The sequence below is a fragment of the Pelodiscus sinensis genome, chromosome 4, assembly GCF_049634645.1.
Source record: "Pelodiscus sinensis isolate JC-2024 chromosome 4, ASM4963464v1, whole genome shotgun sequence".
NCBI classification, from domain to species: domain Eukaryota; kingdom Metazoa; phylum Chordata; order Testudines; family Trionychidae; genus Pelodiscus; species Pelodiscus sinensis.
In genome coordinates, this window is record NC_134714.1 from 121308486 (window position 1) to 121322934 (window position 14449).

Below are 14449 nucleotides of genomic sequence, written 5' to 3' on the forward strand. Positions count from 1 at the left end.
CGTGGCACCACACGCTGCCTGCTGAGTGGCTGGAAAGGCCAGAGCTGAGGGAATAAGAAAACTAGAGGCTGTGGGCCCCGTTCTCTGTTACAGTACGACCCCCCGGGGGCACTTCCTGTGCAGGGCTAGCGTAGAAGTGGCACAGTGGCTTGTAGCAGGGTACTCACCGCTGGAGCATCTCCTCACGGCTGCCTGCAGGGATGCGCTCTGCCCGGGCAGACACTCGCTGCCCCTCTCGCTCCCTAGGAGTCGCAGTGCTGCCGCTCCTTTGTGGCTTGACCCTCCAGCCAGCTCATGGTTTTCCCCTGCCAGGGCCCCAAACTCTCACCTTTCGCTGGTTCATTTCACCGGGGTGTATAGAAGCCAGGAAAGTTCCCCACAAGAGCGGGACCATTCCCCCGCTTACACCTACAATCTGCAGCCCACGCCTGCCCCATTTCAACCCTTCCTGTCATTTTCCTGGGCCTTTACCTACTCCTCCCCTCCACCACCTCTGTGGGCAATCCCTTCCCTCAGGGCCAGGATCCCTTGGCTCTGGTTCCAGATCCAGCCCAGAGTTTCCTCCTCCTCTTCCTCTCCTCACTAGGCCCAGAGAGAGACACTAGCAGCCCCTTCTGCTCTCACTTCCCTGCATTATACAAGCCCTGCCTGCTCCTGGCTAAATAGGCTCCAGCTTCACTCTGTGCTTGTCTGTCAAGCCTGTGTCTTCCCCCAGGGGCAGCCTATCAAGTTCATTAGCCCCCTCTGAGCCTCCTTAACCCCTTCAGGGGTGAGCTGGGAGAACACTAGGCCACCAATAACACAGGAAGAGCCACCACTAACACAGAGTTTTATTCAAGTGTCAGTTGCCAGGCACTGCAGCACCTCCCTTCCGGGCTCCCTCAGTATTCCTGAGGTGTGGGGGCTGAGCTCGGACCCAGGGCAGTGAAACTAACTCCCCAACAGGGTTTTGCTCAGCCCTCCCTGCTTTTAAAACAGCACTTAACGCCCTGGCTGTGTCTAGACTGGCATGATTTTCCGCAAATGCTCTTAACAGAAAAGTTTTCCATTAAAAGCATTTTCGGAAAAGAGCGTCTAGATTGGCACGGACACTTTTCCGCAAAAGCACTTTTTGCGGAAAAGCGTCCGTGGCCAATCTAGACGAGCTTTTCCGCAAAAAAGCCCCGATCGCCATTTTTGCGATCGGGGCTTTTTTGCGGAAAACAAATCTGAGTTGTCTACACTGGCCCTTTTGCGCAAAAGGACTTTTGCCTGAACGGGAGCAGCATAGTATTTCCGCAAGAAGCACTGATTTCTTACAGTAGGAAGTCAGTGCTTTTGCGGAAATTCAAGTGGCCAGTGTAGACAGCTGGCAAGTTTTTCCAGAAAAGCGGCTGATTTTCTGGAAAAACTGGCCAGTCTAGACACAGCCCCTGTGTCTGGCAGGGCTCTTCCAGTGCGGAAGACCCTGGCCCCCCATGAGTGATGGCACAACAGCCTGGGAACACTCCCAGCCAAATTGTGAGGTGGCTGGAAAGATAGCCATGAGCTCTTGGAACAAGGAGTAAAGCCAGCAGAGTTGCCTACTGGCTAGAGCAGGAATCTTGGCACCAAGACTTCTGGATTCTATTCCCAGCTCCATCAGGGCCGGATAAAGCCCTTGCGTTCCGGGTGAGCCCTTCCTGGCAAGGTCCGGGAGGAGGAGTGAGGCAACTCCACTCACTCCACTCCCCTCACTGGAGCCAAGTTGCCACAAGTGCCCGGAAGCTCTCTCTCTACACTGCTGCTGCCCTCGCCTGGAAGCACTGCCCCTGCAGCTCCCATTGGCTGGGAATCGTGGCCAATGGGAGCTGCGGGAGGCAGTGCCTGCAGGTGAATGTGGGGCAGCACTGTCCACACAGAACCACCTCTCCCTCCCCCACCAAATGATAGCTGCTCCAGGTAAGTGCCCCACAACCCAATCCCCTGCCCCAGCTCTGAACCCCCTCCTATACCCTCTCACCCAGACCCTGCATCCCCACCCCAACCTTCTGCCCCGAGCCTGCTCCTGCACCCCAAAACCTTCATTGCTAGCCCCACCCCAGAGTCTCCCCCCTCCTGCACCTACCTCCTGCCTCAACCTGCAGCCCTCTCCCATACACTGAACCCCTCATTTTTGGTCCAATCCCAGAGCCTGGGGGGGCCCCACAAAATCTAATGGCCCCAGAAGAGTTAATTTGGCCCTGAGCTCCACCATTGCTCACTGTGGCTGTGTCTAGACTGGCAAGATTTTCCGCAAAAGCAGCTGCTTTTGCGGAAAAACTTGCCAGCTGTCTACACTGGCCACTTGAATTTCCGCAAGAACACTGACTTACTATTGTCTGAAATCAGTGCTTCTTGTGGAAATACTATGCTGCTCCCATTCGGGCAAAAGTCCTTTTGCGCAAAGCTTTTGCGCAAAAGGGCCAGTGTAGACAGCTCAGATTTGTTTTGCGCAATAAAGCCCTGATCGCGAAAATGGCGATTGGGGCTTTTTTGCGCAAAAGCGCGTCTAGATTGGCACGGACGCTTTTCCGCAAAAAGTGCTTTTGCGGAAAAGCATCCATGCCAATCTAGACGCTCTTTTCCACAAATGCTTTTAACGGAAAACTTTTCCGTTAAAAGCATTTGCGGAAAATCATGCCAGTCTAGACATAGCCAGTGTGACTGTCACCTGAAGAAGTGGGTTATGCCCACAAAAGCTCATTATACCATCTATATATTTTCGGTTAGTCTCTAAGGTGCTACAGGATCATTATTGTTTTTTAAGGGTTTTTTGTGTGAGAGATTTTGGATGAGTCATTGTTTAGGGCCTCTCATCCATCTGGGAAAAGGAAACAACTGTACCTATCACACAGGGGTGCTATGTGTCCTCCCCTCCCCGCCACGCTTAATTCTGACCAGCAGCTTGAAAGTATTTGAAAGCCCACCGACGAGAGGGCTTTAGAAATGCAAGGCAGTGCTCTCAAGGAGAGGGAGGTGCTGGCACAAGCCACACGAAGCTGTACAGACACGATTCCCTTCCTCTGAGGCAAGACGTGTTCATGGGGTTGCCAGCTCTGTGGGCAGGGGCTGTCTTGTTGTGTGTGTGTAGCCTTGGGCCACAGCTAGAGCACCTCAGTGCACCACTAAAACAAATAATCCACAATCATAATCTGCCTGGTTTTTAGGTCTGGGCTACAGGAGCTGACCGTGCCCATAAGCCCCCCAAAGAGGCGACGCTGAGGACCCAGCAGTATTTCAGAGCAGGCCCCGAATGCACCACAGTCCTCAGCAATGCAAAAGGCAAGGTGAGTCACACTTGGGGCAATGCCAGGGGGTATGGGCAGGGCTGAATTATTTTGTACCTCTCTGTCAGGCTCCGCAGTAGTGTGTGGCTGGTGACCCCAAGGGGGGCTCACATCATGGGAACTTCACTAGGGGCCCGCAGGGCAGACAGGATGGGGCTATGAGAGGTCATGTCGGCAGGACAACCCCCTCCCCAAATCTGTGTGACCCTGTTAATGACCTGCTTGTGATGTAGGTTAAAACCCAGGCTCTGACTCTGTGTTCAGGATGCATGTTCCACGGCCAGTCGGGGGAGGGGAGGACTCTCCTCTCTCCTTCCCCTAATTCCGGGCTTGTGGGAAGTGCAGTCACCACAGCAGCCAAGGTCAGATTCCAGGGTCTGGGCAAAGCCTGCTGGGAAATGGGACTGGGTTTATAAAGGGCTCTTGTCCGAGCCGGCTCTAGACATAAGCAGACAAAGCGATGGCTTAGGGCCCGGAGCAGCTCAAGGGGGCCCCTATTAACTTGTTTAGTATGTGTTGTTTGTGGGGGTGCCCCCCAGGATTCCTGCTTAGGGCCCTCATGGGCTAGTACCACTGCCGGCTTCTTTGCCCCAGAACAGTGGTTTTTGGCCCACAGCCCACCCCGCTCAACACAGACCTTTCCGTGGACCAACCACCCATGATGACAAAATGGGTGCAGGAGCAGGCTGTGGGTGGGGGTGGGGGAGGGAGGGTGCAGGAGCAGGCACCAGGGTGGGTGGGGGTCTGGGAGGAAGGGTGCAGGAGTGAGGTGGAGAGGGGGTGTTGCTTACCTGGCTCCATGCTTCCTGCCACTCCCAGCCACCGCCCCCTGATGTTCCCATTGGCCGTAATTCCAGCCAATGGGAGCAGCAGCGAAAGCTTCCACGTGAGTGATTTCCTGCAGAGGGAAGGGGCGGTGGCAACACACCGAGCTGCTGCTGCCTCCCCCTGGAAGTCAGACCCAGCCCACAATGCTCGCCCCCTCGCCTCGCAGCGGGAAGCTGGTGCTGATGCTGCAACCTCCCAGGGGGGTCTGGGGCTGGAGCACCAGCGTGGGCTCCCCACTGCAAGGGGGGGATGAGCCCCCAGGCTGTGGCCCACCTGCGAGATGGTCAGGGAGCACTAGGGGTCCACAGCCCACAATGTGAGGATCACTGCCCCAGAACAAAGAGAGATCTGGAGGAAACTTCAGGGGCTTCTCCTAGAAGGGGGGTTGCTTTTGGGAGGCGGGGGGGGGGGGGGGCTTGCTCTGTGCTTTGGTGAAACTGGCTTGTTCCACCCATGATCTTTAAACTTCGAGGGCAGGAGGCAGGTCCTGGACCATGCTCATCCCGCAGCAGTGGCTCCTGTCCCACAGGGCAGGGGCTGGTTCCCGTTCTGGGCATGGGGACCTGGCGCGTGGGGTTATGATGAAAGGGTGGCCTGGCCTAGCCCGAGCGGCTCCCTCTCCACTGCTAACCCAGGGCCTGCCCTCTACACTGGGCCGGGATTAGGGTTGCAGGCCATGGCGGAAGGTGCTGCTGGGCTAGTTAGAGCCCCTTCAGCAGTTTAATATAGTGCACCCAGTGAATCGGGAGGTCCCTTCCCAGTTCTGCCTGGGGGCACCTTTAGTCCGAGGTGTCTGTGCAGCTGGGACTGGCAGCAAAACCGATTGTAAAAGGCAGACGCTGGGCCCCGCTGGCGACTGGCGGAACTCTTGGGGCTGGAGGACAGTGTGGCTGTTTCAGAGGGAGCTTCGTCTGCCTGCCATGGGGTTAACTCTATGCCCTTGCTGCATTGCCCTAGCCCCATCGCTTGGTGCTTCTGCGGAAGTGAGGGGAAGGAGTGCTCCGTAGGGCTGCCTCAGTGACTCTCCCCCATCTGTCGGGCTCATTCACAGTCCTATGGAATCAGTAATTATGGACAAAGGCCTCTGCAGTCTTGTACAGCAGCTTATTAGCCATTTCCCCTTGTATCCAATTAGTCACATAGGGTATTTTGCATGCAGTAAAGCTACACATTAAAATCCCCAAACACATGTGTAATTTACAGCTAATAAGAACTGTGATTATTCTGTACATTAAACAAATACCAATTACTCCAGAGCGGGCGATGGAGCGTTCTCATTAGTGTCAGAGATTATAGTAAGTTGGTGTCACTGCAATTGTTGATGTAGAGACTCATTTACTGGTGAACAGCCCGTTTTTCTAAGAACTCTAAAATCCACATGTTGACTCAGATTGTCTCTAAAATTGCTGGGCAGCATGCAGGATCTGAAGGCGATCTGGTCAGAAAAATGGCAGCAGACTCATTTTCGGTGGGAAAATACTGTTCTGGCAAAGTTAAAACAATTTGGGTCAGAAAAAACCTGGGACAAAAGCTCCAACAAAGTTGAAATGTCCCATTCTGAGATTTTCCAATCACACCATTCTGTTTTTTCATTTTGAAAAGACTTTACTTTTCAAATAGTTTTGGCTTTGTATTATATTGTAATAGAACATATTAAAAAATCGATTGGAACATCATTTCTATAAAGCCAAGCTTTTCTTTCTTTCTTTCTTTCTTTCTTTCTTTCTTTCTTTCTTTCTTTCTTTCTTTCTTGGAGAATTTTGCAATATTTATATTTTGTTCCTCAGTGGAGCAAAGACAAATCTCAAAATCTTTTGCTAAATGGAGTTCCTGTCTTCTGTGCCGTTCTAGTCAGTGGTCCAAATTTGAGAGAGTTTGAGTTAAAGGTTCCTGAGATACAGCCTCTCCTCCTCCCCCCACCAAAAAATCACTTGACAACAACACTTTCCAGTTCTTAATGTTTTGTGCACATTTGGGGCTCAGACTAATGGTCTGATATATTCGTACTTCCTGGTTTGCAAAGGTTTATGTGTAGGTGGACACAGCATTCTGGAAGGGGATTAGGCAGCATGTTCATAAAGTTTTTGAGCAGTTAGTAAAGCTCTGTGGTGCAGTAGTACCTCAGAAAAGGCATGTGTCTCAGCTAACACTGAGCCAGGCAGTCGCTGTCCTTAGGTTGTGTTCTCATTCCCAACGGGGCAGATATGTTGACCAAAGCTCGCCTGCAGTTTGGACTCCTGCAGAGCATAAAAGGAGCCCTCCAAGGTGCACCACTGCAGCTGGGCGGGGGAAACAGGGACGAAGCAGGCAGCCCAGTGCTAGGTCCGGTAGGTGGAAACATGATCCTCCCACACAGCGAGGAGGGACGGCATGGCTCCTGCTCAGTGAAGCTTGGCAGTGCTCAGCCACCATTCCCCATTTCCTCCCTCGGATGGCTTCCCCCACATACTCTCCCCACCCCCTTTGTAGTATGGGAGAGGGAAAGCCAAAAGAACTAGGTTCTATCCCTCCCTTTCCCTGCCCATCAGTACAGAGAGGTCGAGAGTTGGTTCACACCTTTGCAGAGCCTTAGCCGACAGGTGCAGTGTAAACATTGCATGGTGCTTCTGGGGAGCTTCCAGCCAGAGTTCAAGGTACAGCCTTTAATCTGTAGCCATGGAGGCTACAGCCAGGCTGCAGGCTGCTTTCGGAAGAAGCTTTTCTGGAAGAGATGTTCCAAAAAAACTTCTTCCAAAAGAGAGCGTCTACACAGCAAAAGCGCATCAAAAAAGTGATCTGAATAGATGCTCCCTCACCTGTAAGCTGTAATTGGTATGGACGGAGTGGCCACCAGGGCACCTGTGCTTTTTCCTCTTCCCTCTTCTTTTGAAAAAACTCCCTCTTCCCCGTCGGCACACACGTTTTTCCAAAAGAGCTCTTTCGGAAAAAGGCTTTTTCCTCGTAGAAAAAGGTTTACCAGAGTTGGAAATCCCTTTGTTCTTTCGAAAGAACACGATTGCAGTGTGGACGTGATGTTTTTTCAGGAAAACGGCCATTTTCCCAAAAAAATCTCCACAGTGTAGACATATTCTGAAGTGGTTTGGATCCTGGTGAATGGAGAATCCTGTGCTGTAGCTGCAGCCAATGAGGCCTGGGAGCTGCAGCTCCTGAAATAGAGAGTCACTAGCAGAGTGTCCCCCTGGGGGCTCCTCTAAAATTGACTCCCCTGCTTGGTATTCCACAGCTGAGCTTGTGAGGGCGGAATGGGATTAGTGGCCAGGCTGGGTGCCTGTGTTGGTGTGTTTGTGTAGCGGAGCCTGTTAATTGGAGGACTGTGCAAGTGAACGTGGCTGTGGGGTTGAGATACCTGGAGCCACGGCCAGGTGCCCAATGAACGGAGCTAGATGCAGGTGAGCTAGAAGAGTAAAGGGTCCAGAGGAGGCCGGTGGTGAAGAAGACTGAGAATATAGGGAGGAGCCTTCTCAGTGCACGTCTCTGGCCAGTCACAGTGAGTTTTCAGGAGACATGTACTCAGCAAGGTGTCAGCTGCCATTGGGGGTGCACACAGGCCCCTGATGCGTGACCGCAGCCAGTAATAAAGCTGACGCTAGCTGGCATGTCTCCACTTGGCTCCCCTGGGCTGCGGGAGGGAGCACTGCACCAGAGTGTGTAAGTAACCTTTCCATGAGCAAGAGGCTTTGATCTGCAATTTCCCAGCTCCCATCTCTCTGGCGAGGGTTTCCCTACTACCTCAGCCAGTACAGTCACCTTCTCAAGAAAGCTACCACCTTGTGTCCAAGCACAGGAAGCACAGAGCTCTGAGCTGAGATAGATGTTCTGAGCTTGGCAACAGCCTCCTTGCGCTCACGTCGCCTTGTGGCCTTGTGGCCGCCTGCTGGTACGGAGCCTCTCCGTGTGGGTTGTAGACAGTAGCCCTCTGATTCCAGGTGGTGGAAGATGGACACTGAAGTCAGCAGGTGGTAGTGAGGGCTTTCCTCAATGCATCCCAACCCCCTGCATTCCTGGGGGCGTCTCCCACCCACATGCTTTTCCCATCACAGCAAACCAGCAGCTGCTTCCCTGTGGATCACCACGTGGTCCTTCCATGGCCGGCAGCTGCTCCTTCCCTACAGAGCCAAGCCCAGCTTCAGACGTTGTATTTTCTTCCCTTCCCAGACGGCCGTCAGGTTAGCGCTCCCACCGGTTGGCGTTTCAGTGAGAGGCAGCGGCGGGGGCCACGACGTGCACCACGTAGGCATGAATCCAGCCGGGGGAGCCGCCGGAACGCGGGGAGGGAAGAACAAAGGGAGAGAGGGGCCTGGGAAATAATCCTCTCTTGCCTTCCTTCCCGTCCAAGATTCTCTCCTGGCACACGGCCCCCCACAGACGCACAGCCGCCGCGGACGCCTATGTGGATAATACGGACCTGTCGGTGGACAAATTTCCACTCCCCGAGGAAGGGGAGGAAGCAGAAGAACCTCTGCCCCAGAGGGACCCGCAATGGGTGCCGGCGGCGCCAGGCAGAGGGAGCACACGCAGGCCACCGGCTGCGCTCCAGCAGCAGGCAAGGTAAAAACCCTGACGGGAGTGAAGCGCCCAGCAAATCTCCTCTCCCAGCCCTGGCTCCATGCCCCCAAGCCCAGTCACATGAAGGCTCCTTTCCCCATCCCGGCAGGGGCCTCACTGCTACGCCAGCCCTGCTCCCACGCCCCAGTGGAGAGGGCAGGTTGGAGGTAGGCCAGGCTGGGCATGCGGAAGAGCCGGGGAGTGGCTGGAACGGGTGATGCTGGGGCTAGTCTCCTGTTCCAAACAGCCGCACACGGTCACGGGAGGCCGGGCCTGCGCTGGAGCTGCTCTAGCGTACCGCCAGGGCTGGGGTGCTGTCACCTGGCCCCTGGACATGGAAAGAAGAAAAGGTGCCTTAAAGCTGCCTGTGCCAAGCTCTTCCCTTCCTGCCTCAAGTGCAGGGGCAGAAGAGTAGAAAAGCAGGGCCCAGGGTGCAATGCCTGATCCTCTACAGCGGCGGTTCTCAAACTTCCCTGTGCCCCCCTTTTGACAAAAGGAGAGACCTGCCTAAGGGGCCAAAGCCCAAGTCCCGCCTCACTGGGCAGGGGGCCAAAGCTGAAGCTCAAGGGCTTCAGACAATGTCCCCTCTAATTCTTTCCATCCATGTGCAGAATAAACATTGTTATGTGCACCGGGGCATGTGCAGATGTGCACCACCTACAGAAACACATGCTGCCGGCTGTGGGTGCTGTGCACATCAGCCGGGCGGCACCTGAATCTCTCCTAAGTCACCACCTGAGTGCTCAGTGTGCTGGGGTCTAGGGCTGAACCCTGATCCACACTGCCCAGGGCCAAAGCCAAGGCCGCATGCCTGGGTCTTGCCACCCACTTTGGAGTCCTGACCCACAGCCTGAAAACTGCTGCTGTAGAGGTTTTTCTGGCTCAACTAACTTCTAGTCCAGGGGTGGGAACCTTTTTTGGGTCGGGGGCCACTGACCCACAGAAAAAATCAGTCAAGGTCACACACAAGTGAGAAGCAAAAAAATCCAAAACAAGCCCTCACTGACATGACCCCTCACTGAGACGGCGAGAGACTCCCCACAGTCCCAAAGCAGTCCAGAGCCTAGGGGGGCCCAGGCTAGTAGATTGTGTGAGCTCCAGCCCTGCAGAGAGGTGGCAAAAGGGAGAGCCTGGAGCCTCAGGGGCAATGCCAGGGAGAGCCTGGAGCCTCAGGGGCCAATGCTGGGGGGAGCCTTGGGGGCCGGACCCAGGCAAGCCAGAGGCTGCACCTGGCCCCCAGGCCTGAGGTTCCCCACTCCTGCTCTAGTCGTTAGCCACAGATTTAGCCGCTACACAGGGAGTCGGGGCAGGGAGTACGATGCAGCAGCCACAGGTGGGGTAAAGAAGTTGGAAATCAGAGTAGAGGCAGAGGCCAAGCCAAGCGTGGCCAACGGGCAGCAGGGGAGCCACAGGAGTGCGGCGTCCCCAAATGGCCAGGCTGTAACAGTGATAATATTTGTCCTGGCTGGGGTGTGGGGGTGGGGAGGCACTCATGCTTCAGGGGGTGGCTGGGTGCTGCTTGGGGTCAGGTAGGAACGCTCTCTCCCATGGTCAGGGCTGCGCACCTGGGCAGGCGCACTATGGGCTTTTCCCAGGCGAGAGGCAGGACCCCAAAGCACACGGACTATCGAACTGAGCTGATACTGAACGCTGCGGGAAGGATGGTGGGTTCCCCGCACGAGTCTCCAGTAGCCCCAGAACTGACTGTGATGGTGACGCCAGCTTACGTGCTGAGTCGGGAGCGAGTCCTGTTTCTCCCACAGGGACAAGCAGCGCCGTCGGGTTCGCGCTTTCAACAGCAAGCGCCTGGGAGACCCTGCAGAGGGCGACAGGAGGAAAATCCACCAGGCATCCAGTGAGACCGTTTACAAGACTGTCGTCTTCTCAGCCCATAACTTGCCTCCCATCGCAGGTGTGTTGAGCTGCCTGTGCTACCCAATAGTTCGGTGCTAACGCAGGGCAGCCACCCAGTGCGAGTCACCCTGGGGCCAGGGGGCCTGGGCTCAGCTGATTTTGAACAAAACAACTTCAAGCTGGTGGATCCATGCGCTGACCCAGGTAGCCAAGAAAATGTTCCCCAGTCTCCAGAGCCGTCCGCAAAGGGCCTGTTCGCTACTTTCAGCCTGTCTCCTCTGCCCAGAAGGCCAGGCCTTTGCCTAGATCTGGAATCAGGCATGACTGGTGGAGGGGGGGGCACCGGCCATGTGACCCCCCTCTCCCCTCCAGCCCAGGGAAGGGCTGGGACAACCCCCCTCTGCTCCAGCCACTGCCCCTGCTCCGCTCCCTCCCTGCCCTGCTGGCCAGCCCCATGCCACCCCTCCTCATGGTGCTAGGGGCGGGGCATGTGCCCCTCATGCCCTCCCACGTGTGGCCCCTGCCTGAATGTACTATCATCCCTCACCTCCCGCAGGTCCCAGCCAGAGGACCTGCCACAGACTGACAACTGTAAGATTCTCTGTAGCATAAGCAGCGAGCGCCTGCGTGGGGTAAAGCGCCAGGGTGCCGCTCACGTCCCCAGAACTCCGCAAGCTCCCAGCGGCTGGCTCTCCCTGCCAAAGCGAATGTGCTGTGTCTTACAACTCCGAGCACGCTCCACCCACCCGCCAGCACAACCCTCCTGCACCCTCCCACGGCTCCCCAGCCCTCTGCCCCCTGCACCTCCCGACACCCCCTCAGTTCCTCTGCCATGGCATAGAGGTCATCCCTGGTGCATCCCCAACTGGCGGTGCAAGGCCCGGCCTTGTTTCCCTTCACGTGGGTTATAAAGGAGTCCAGACAGACCTAGTACATCAAAGCACACCCGTTTGCAGAAATGTTGGTGGTGCCACACTCCTCTCCCACACAAGGTCCCTCCCTCCACTTGCCTAAGGCTCTGGGAGGGAATGTGAGCGTGGGAGGAGTCTGGGGTGCTGGCTTTGCGCGGGGGCAGGGAGTACTGACAGGGGGGTGCAGGCTCTGGGAGGGATTTGGGTTGGGCTGGAGGGAGTGCAGGGGAGGAGGAGTGGGGGAGGGAGTTTGCAGGGGAGGAGGGGATGCAGGCTTTGGGAGCTGGTTCAGGGATGTAGCACTTTCCTGGAGCACCCCCTTCTGGCGGTGTCTCTGAGGCTGGGGGTCTTCCCGCTTCCCAGTGGCCACAGGGGTGTTCAGGGTGAGGCCAGCACATGGAGGCTCCTCCACCTCCAGGGGCCTTTGTGCTGGCAGCCACACAAAGCAAGCGGCTGGAAGTCACTCTAGCCCAATGCGCTGCTGGTGGTGGCAGTGGGGGCCCTGGGGCCATTTTAAATCCCCCAGGGTGGCAGATAGGCAGGCCAAGGGGACACACTGGGGAGAGCACATAGGAGGGTAAACAGGGCTGGGGAACCTTTGACTTTCTGCCCTCAACGAGTCTAATGCTGGCCTTGCTTGATGGACTCCCTGAAACCCACTGGCGGCCCCCAAGGGGGCCCCGGTTGAGAACCACTGATGTAGGGCCCTCATTTTGCACCAATGTTTCCAAACCTATGTATGGGTTTGGGGGGGATAATGGTTGCACTGCCAGGGGACCTGGCTCATCCCACCCAGGAAAGGCGGAACCCCCTGGCTGACACTTACTGCTTCTGCTTCCTGGCTGTGCACTCAGTGCCTAGTGGCCTTGGCTTTGGTGGAGGCTTTTGGCATTTCCTAAATGCAAATTAGGAAACTTCTCCAAGTCTCCTCAGGATTCAAATGATTCAAACTTCTCCTCGCCTCTCCCTCTGAAATCACTGGGGTTCTCTCTTCAGGAGCAGTCAAGGAGAGAGACTCCTCTTTTTCACTCAGCGAAGAAGAAGAGGAGGAGGAAGAGGAGGAGGAGGAGCAGGAGCCAGAGAAGGAGGAGGATTTTGCTCCTTGTGGAAGGCAGCCCACAACTGCAGAGCCGAAACCCAGAGTAAGTAACTCCCGGACAGTGCTGGACACAGTAGGGTGACCATACGACCTGTTTTGACTGGGACAGTCCATTTTTAAAGCCCTGTCTCAGCCGCCCCAAATTTTATGGCAAAAATGGGCATTTGTCCTGGTTACTCTTGCAAATTTGATCAACTGGCAAGAGAAAATGGAACAAATGCCCAATTTTTGTCCAAAAAAAGAGGTGCAGAGGAATGTGCCCAGGGTGAGCGGTAATGCCAGCCCCACAGAGGGCACGCAGGGGCTACGTCTAGACTACATGGCTCTGTCGACGGAGCCACGTAAAATAGTTTATTCGGCATAGTCAAAGGAGCGGGGATTTAAATAATCCCCGCTTCATTAAAATAAACATGGCCGCCACACTGTGCCGACGATCAGCTGATCCGGCACAGCGCTGCAGTCTAGACACGGCGCAGTTAACAAAGGAAGCCTTTGTCAACCGCTCCGGTAAACCTCGTTTCATGAGGCATACCAGAGCAGTCGACAAAGGCTTCCCTTGTCGAGTGCGGCGCATCCAGACTGCCCCGCTGTGCCACCAAACAGCTGATCAGCACAGCACGGCAGCCATTTTGATGTAAATGAAGTGGCGATTATTTAAATCGCTGCTTCATTTTCCTATGTCTAGTAAACTCATCTACATGGCTCTGTCGATGGAGCCATGTAGTCTAGACATACCCTAAATGTTAACGTGGCAGCAACTGGCAAACCCTTAAAGGCAGCAGCTCCTGTCCATTCCTGTCCAGTTACAAGGCCGAAGGGGCCGGTGTGTGGTTACTAGCTTCCTAAACTGGTCACATTGGCCTGCAAGAGGGGGACTGTGAGATTCAGTGAAACACACACAGAGAAATCTGCAATGAATCCCATTTCCAATTAGAGCCCAGTGACTCCCTTCTCGTGCATCCCATCACACAGCATTTCTTAGGAGATAAGACAAGGCCCTGATTTATTGATTTATTTATTGGCACTTGTAAAGGTGGAAGGTGTATGACCCTCGCTGAAACCAGTGTCAGCTTCTGACCCTGCAGACCTGCCAGGGGAGTTCAGCCCTGATGTGTCACAGCCTGTTCATGGTGCGAGCTCTGAAATTGGGGACTGCTAATTTTACAGAGCTTCTCTGCTGCTTTGATGGAGCATCCACTAGCACTAGAGATGAGACCACCAATCTTCCTTTGTGTCAGGCTGTTTCTGTTCTTCACCGCCTTTCCTGCTGTTCCATTCTCGCTGGCGTTGTGCTGCGCCACATGCCTCCTTAAGCGTTAAACTCCACGTACGCTTGCACATCAGATTCAGGCAGCCAGGCTGCTGGGGATGGAGGTATTGCAGGCTGAGTGCAGAGGTCAGACCCAGGGCTGGCTTTAGGAAGTGCGGGGCCCAATTCAAACAAACAAACTAACAAACAAACAAAAACCCCCACACCACACACCGCACACAAAAGTTTCAACAGGGGACCCAGAAAATATCCCCAGCTACCTCCCCCGCAAAGTCCCGGAGATAGCTAACACTCCCCCATCCCACAGCAGCACAGGGAAACCCTATGCTCAACTTACACCTCCGGGCAGGTTTGTATAACTTTTGGTGGTGCCCCATTAGCCACACACCCTGATCCCTGTTAATCATGCCCCTGACCCCCATTAACCAAGTATGGTCATTCTTGCGCAAGAACCCACAGAGCATCCACGCTGCCCGCCTGCTCTTGTGCAAGAGCATTTACAGTACGGCGTGGTAAGAAAGGGCATTTTGCACAAGAGCTATGCTCTTTTCTAACAGGTGTAAGCCCTCCTGTGCAATAGGGCTGTGTGGATGCTCGGCAGGGATTTCTTTGTGCAAGAAACCCCTGTGGCTAAAATGGCCATCGGAGCTTTCTT

At 55.1% G+C, this 14449-nt stretch overlaps 1 protein-coding gene across 1 annotated transcript in view; it reads left to right on the forward strand.

Moving 5' to 3' along the window:
- Positions 1 to 14449, forward strand: part of LMNTD2 (lamin tail domain containing 2) — a 70328-nt gene that overhangs the window by 53195 nt on the left and 2684 nt on the right. Inside the window, exons 12-15 of the mRNA XM_075928265.1 lie at positions 3168 to 3287; positions 8452 to 8663; positions 10424 to 10572; positions 12422 to 12567. Of these exons, the coding sequence (XP_075784380.1) occupies positions 3168 to 3287; positions 8452 to 8663; positions 10424 to 10572; positions 12422 to 12567 (627 nt within the window). The remainder of the gene's footprint in view (positions 1 to 3167; positions 3288 to 8451; positions 8664 to 10423; positions 10573 to 12421; positions 12568 to 14449) is intronic.